At 34.2% G+C, this 6000-nt stretch overlaps 1 protein-coding gene across 1 annotated transcript; it reads left to right on the top strand.

Annotated features, from left to right (window-relative positions):
* Nucleotides 1-2110: 2110 nt before the first annotated feature.
* Nucleotides 2111-3154, top strand: PFICI_07244 (uncharacterized protein; the record flags this gene model as incomplete). Its single annotated transcript, XM_007835825.1, has 2 exons — nt 2111-2419; nt 2477-3154. 2 exons carry the CDS (start codon nt 2111-2113, stop codon nt 3152-3154), a joined length of 987 nt encoding a protein of 328 aa, XP_007834016.1.
* Nucleotides 3155-6000: the final 2846 nt, after the last annotated feature.

Genomic DNA, 6000 nt, shown 5'->3' with positions numbered 1-6000 from the left:
GGGGGTTTCTCTTTGTTTTTCTGCTCTCTGGAGGGTAATGCTGGGAATATTAGTGATAATTTACTTGCAAAAAGTAGATCATGCTGGCTGACCACTCCCATTTGGGCAGAATCAGTAACGAAAAATAAATATATACATATATTCAGGTACTCGGTATACTCCCTACCATGTCATACCAATGTCTAAAAGGCTCGTATCGTGCAACCAATCAATAGTGTCAGTCAACACGGCACAGCTGCGATCGCGGGCAATGCGGGGCCCCTCAATCCATGAACTCCACCTAAGCACATCCCTCGCGCCTGTCACCTAACCCATCTCTGTATGGCTGTCGTCATTTATCCCCCACGTCAAGTGTCCCAGCAAAAGCTTCCAGAACTCCCTGCAGTTCAGACGACCGGGTTCCTTGGGAGCTCATACGGCACGCGGGAGGGGCTTGGGGTTTAGATTGAGGAAGTCTGCGCCACTACATACTGTGTACTACCGGGTTTATTCGAAAACTTCGGAAACCAACTACGTATGAAAGAAAATCCCCTCTTTTCGCCGCGTATTTCAAACGTTCACCATTGACCGACCAGTGGATGATTGTTTTGACAGGTGTGCTTCGATAAATAGCCAGTGCTTTTGCGGTGTATTGGAGTTGAACCATGAATACGCAGGGCCAATAGGCGAATGCGGGCAAAAGTGCTAAGCATGCCAACCGAGCAGCGAGGGATCTGCAACCCTATGATTGGCCCTTCATCGCCCAATGCAATTTGATATCTTGCACATGATGGGCAAGTCCTTCGATGCTGTCTTGATTTGACAACCCAAATAGTAAATCGATGGCTGAGTACAGGATGTATGTACACTACCTGCCTAGCCAGAAGTCTTTTTCCAATGGTTGTATATACAGTCCTAGGTCACCGTCAATTTAATATTTTCTGCTGACAATCTCGCCTCAATTTCTATACAAACATACAACCACCACCTAACACTTGGGGCCCTCCTCACCACCGACCTCAGACAATTCGAGGGCTAGCATTGCTATAGGTCTCGACTCAACTTCAACCTCTTGCCGCAACCTCTCCTCCTCTCGAGTGCTTTTTGCTCTCCGTTGCCCTACCTCCGCCAGCTCTCTAGCTTGACCCGGCACAACCTGCCGCGATTCGTAGTGGTTCGGTATCTTGGTGGTCTTGTCTTAGTATTATTAGTATTATTAGTATTTTCTTGCAGCGTTGCTGGACTCGAACATAGTCCTTGGGGAAGACGGCGGTTGGCTTCTTGTCATGTCTTGCTCTCGTCACCATCTCCAGCACTTCAATTGTCTTGTTGTGAATGATTTCTGTCCTAATCAGACAATACAGGGCCCAACACTTTTTCATCTAGGTGATAGCAAAAAAGACCAAAAGGATCATGTCACGACGTGAACCACCACTATATAATCAAGGCAAAAAACATGCTCGCAATCGTTGGGAAAAGACCACGAGCCAATGCCTGTTTGCTCACGCAGGAGGACCGGTGCCATGTAGATAGAGTACCAGCCATGACATATTAAGGTTTCTGTGTAATGAAGAGGCCTTTATCTGAGCTTGACTATAAGCGGGTACAAGCTGGTCACGTTGTTGGCCAGCTGTCACTTCCCCAGGCTGTCCGAATTATCAGCGTTGATTGGGCTGCTTGGGAGTCGTGAGCCTTTAGAAAGCTTTACTTTTGCACTGCAAAGGTAAAGGTGTAAATTTGCATCCTAGAAATTCGCAACTTAATGAGCTTTTGGGTTCATTTTAATGGCGAATTTGTTCATCTTTCTCAAAGACACGAATCAGCAATTCGCTATACCGGGGGGCGGGGGCCTTAGTACTTACCTTGGGCATTGAGGTCGCAAAGCAGCACGCCTGCAGGATACGGTGGCTCAGGCAGCCGCAGACAATTTTCCAAGTCGAGCGTGTGAGATCACAAGCCTGCGCTGATCCACATGGATTGTAAACTTGCACAAACCAGGCGCAATCTTCCAAACTGGTTTGATTCCCGTGCGCTCCCCATCTTGAGCCACGGCTTAGGCATCCGCCATTACTTTTCGTCTGTCGAAGATGTTGATTCTGACTGCGCCCGACATTCGCATCGTCACAAAGCCATGGAACAATCAGGAGAAAACATTGAGCTCTCCGAAGCAAGCCCACGGTCTTCGAGCAGTGAAGCATGGCATGATGCAAGAGACGCACAAGAATCTCCCATTGAGACGCGGGCATTGAACGATCATTTACCGAATCTCCAAAAGCTGTGGTGCCACATGATGAAATGCAACAAGCCCGCAATGTCTGCGGTCAGTATTTTGACCATATGCGGTTTTCCCTTGCTCATCTTGGGCACTTGGGCAGCCATTGCAGCAATTCGTGTTGCCCTCTGGACGCAGTGGAAAGATAGTATCGAGTGGTGCGAGAAGGTAAGGCAGGGCCTCTGCCGAGTCCTTGACCATGCGACAACACGCTAATCTCAATAGCACAACTGGAACTATACGGGATGTGATTCTCTTGAAGGCAATCCTTTGACATTACCGAGCAGTCCGCCGACAACTAAACGATTTGTCACGGCATTGAGAAACGAAAAGGAGAGCTGTAACTTCTTGGGAGGCATTGGCATCGCAGCCATGAGCGTCATCGGAAGCACGCTTTATCTACTCGTCGTCATCGTGCTTGTCTTGGTTCGGGTTCCCTGTCAGGGCCGAAACGATTCTAGCAACGTCAGAATTCAGAATTCTTCCGGTGTTCAGCATGATAAAACAATAGATGAATCTGCTGCCATGACAAGAATCAAATCTCTCGAGGATGAGCTCGCAAGCTGGAGGGCCGAGGCCGTCAAGGCAAAAATGGAGCATGATGATCTGAGTATTCAGCTTGAGATCGCTGCCATTAGCTTATTCGGTGGCAAGGAGAAGATGTATGAGGAAGTGGCTGACAGATTTCGGGACAGGCTGAGGGAGCTCGAAGCCGAGCTGCAATACGAAAAAGCCAGAAATGATGTCCGAGATCTCGTCGAGCAGACGAGCGTATTTGTCGGCTCGAGAGCTGGTAACGATCTAGATTCCCACCGCGATGGAATCAGTAGAGATCTGTCCGCCCACAACGAAGGAATTCGGAAACGGCTTGTTGTAATGAAGAGCATGAATAATGTGCAATAATATGCAATATATAAAGGTGCTCGATATTTGCGAAGGGCGAATGTCGCCGCACCATCACTCCCACCAGCTGCCACGTTGATGGTCTTACACCACATTGTTAGATAATGGACTTTGAAAAAAATATCCTCGTTGCCACAAACGTTCGATCGATAGATAATAATCAATATTTAAAATATACCCTAAATGTGGACAAATTCCCATTATTCAATGTGTACCGTAACAACTAATCATAATCATATAAGTGCATAATACTGCTTTAATAACTACGACGGTTCAGAGCTCAGTTTATAATAAAATGCTTTTGGGTTTAGCGGCAAATACGCTTACGCCTGCCCGATATCTGCCTACCCCATTTATAAATTTCGGAAAATTTATTTTTTTCCTTTTTATATTACCGCTATAACCTAAAAATTTTATTTATTAAATTATAATAGCTTTTTTTTTTAATTATAAACCGTAAATATTAAATTATATTTTTTTAAGCTTTTATTTATATTACGGTAATAACCGAAGCTTATATCGTTATTAAATCTTATCGTAATACGCGCGCGTTTATTTTAATATTAATTAAACCTTTTTAAATTTAATTAAGCCTTAATAAAATTAAATCCGTTTATTTATTTATTTTTTATTACGTTTTTATTATTATAGGCTTTAGCAAATATTATAATTTTTGCGTTATTTATTTTTAATATTACCGATAATAAAAAACCTAAAAGATTTTATTTTTAAAAAGTAAAAGCTAAAAAATACTTTTATAAATATAATTATTTGCAAAATTTACTTTAATTATATAATATAGCTTATTAATTAGCTTTAATAATGCAATAATAATATTATTTAGCGTTTATTCGAAAAAATTACGGTAAAATATATATTTTTTTTTTAGTATATTATTAATAATAATATTTTTAAAGCACTTTTAAATATTTTTATTTAATTTTTAATTAATTTTTTTTTATATTTTTTTAAATATTTTTAAGCTATTTAATTTAATAATATTTAAATATATTTTTATATATTTTTAAATATTTAGTTATATATTTATTAATATTTAGTTATATATATTTAAATATTTAATAATATATTTATAAATATTTAAATATATAAATTTAAATATCGGGCGATATATTTTTAAATATTTAATTATATATTTTTATATATTATTTATATAATTTATATTAAATTTATTTTTTTAGCACGTTTAGCGTTTTTTTATTTTTAAGGTTTTTTAAAAAAAAAGGAAAACCTTAGCTAAGCGATATAATTTTTATACGTATTAAACCGTGCTATATTGCCGCTTTATATTTATTTACCCTAAAAATCGATTTTATCGCCGTTTTAAATAATACGGTTTATTAGTAATATCGCTTGCTAAATAGCTAAAATCCCTTTAATTTATATTTTTTAATAGCAAAAATATTGCTAAAAATATATATTTTAATTATTATTATAATATATTTAAAAAAATATATAGTTTTTACGCTAATATATTTATATATTATAATATTTAAGCTTAATATTTACTAATAATACGAAATATTTAATAGCTATTAAAAATAATCCTAAAGTTTTAAAATATTTTATTAAAGCTTAACGCAAAAATATACAATTTATTAAATATAAGCTTTAGTTGTAATAATTTTAAAAAAAATTCGACCGTAAAAATAAAGCTTATATAAAGCAAATAAATAAAAATAAAAATAAATAAAAATAAATAATAAATAAAAACGAATATATTTATTATTAGCTAAAGTAATACGCTAAATATATAGCTTAAATAAAGTTTTTTTATATTAATAATTATAAAAATATAAAAAATTATCTTTTATAATTAATAATATTTATATTTATAAATACGCTCGTTAAAAAGCGCTAATACGTTTTTTATTATTATAATAAATAACGTATATAAATATTAATTTTTATTTAATAATATAATTTTTAAGTTATAAAATAAAATTATAATTTTATAAATAAATTTAGTTTTTTATCTAATATTTTAATAATACGAAGCTAATTATAATATAAAAAGTTTAAGCTTTTTTATTATTTAAAATTTAAATTTTTAATAATATAAATTAAATTATATTTTTTAAATTTTAATTAAAATTTTTTAAATTTAATTAGCTTTAATTTATTTTTTTCCTTTATTTTTCGCTATATTTTTCCTTTTTCCGGAATATTATCCTAAAATAAAGCGTCGCTATTTTTAATATATTTTGCAAAATCCCGAAGCTTAAATTTGCGAATATTGCGACACCGAGCTTATTATTTAAATTAACGACGAAAACTTGCTTATACCTCTTTTTTTTTTAGTTTTAATATTTTTAACCTTTCGTCGGATACCTATTCCTATTTTTTTAATCCCCGGAAACGCTCGCCTTATGCCTTCCGGCTTTTTTATTAGCATAATACGGCTTTTTAAACGCTAAGGATTTTAAATTATAGCAACGCTTTAAATTCTAACTTTTGCTTAATACGTTTTAAAGGTAATTTAGCATAAAATTAATTTTTAAAAAAGCAACGGAGTTTTAAAGCGTTTTTTTTTATTTTTAATAATTATTTTAAAGTCGACTTTTAGGTTACTTTTTAGCGTAATATTTATAAGCCTATAAGGCTTAATAAACGTATTATAAAACCTTTTTATAATACCGAATATTTAAATATTATTTATATAAAAAAACTAAAAAAAAACTAAATTATATTTAAAGCTAATTATTTTAATTATCGCGAATATATTTATATATTATTTTAATAATTTAATTTTTTTGCTATTATAAATCGATTTAAATAATAATTTATCGCTTTTATAAAGCTTGCTAAAAATAAAAAAAGCAAATTTA

This window comes from Pestalotiopsis fici, assembly GCF_000516985.1.
Source record: "Pestalotiopsis fici W106-1 unplaced genomic scaffold PFICI_Scf_4, whole genome shotgun sequence".
Taxonomy (NCBI): domain Eukaryota; kingdom Fungi; phylum Ascomycota; class Sordariomycetes; order Amphisphaeriales; family Sporocadaceae; genus Pestalotiopsis; species Pestalotiopsis fici.
This window is presented reverse-complemented; position numbering and strand designations above follow the sequence as displayed.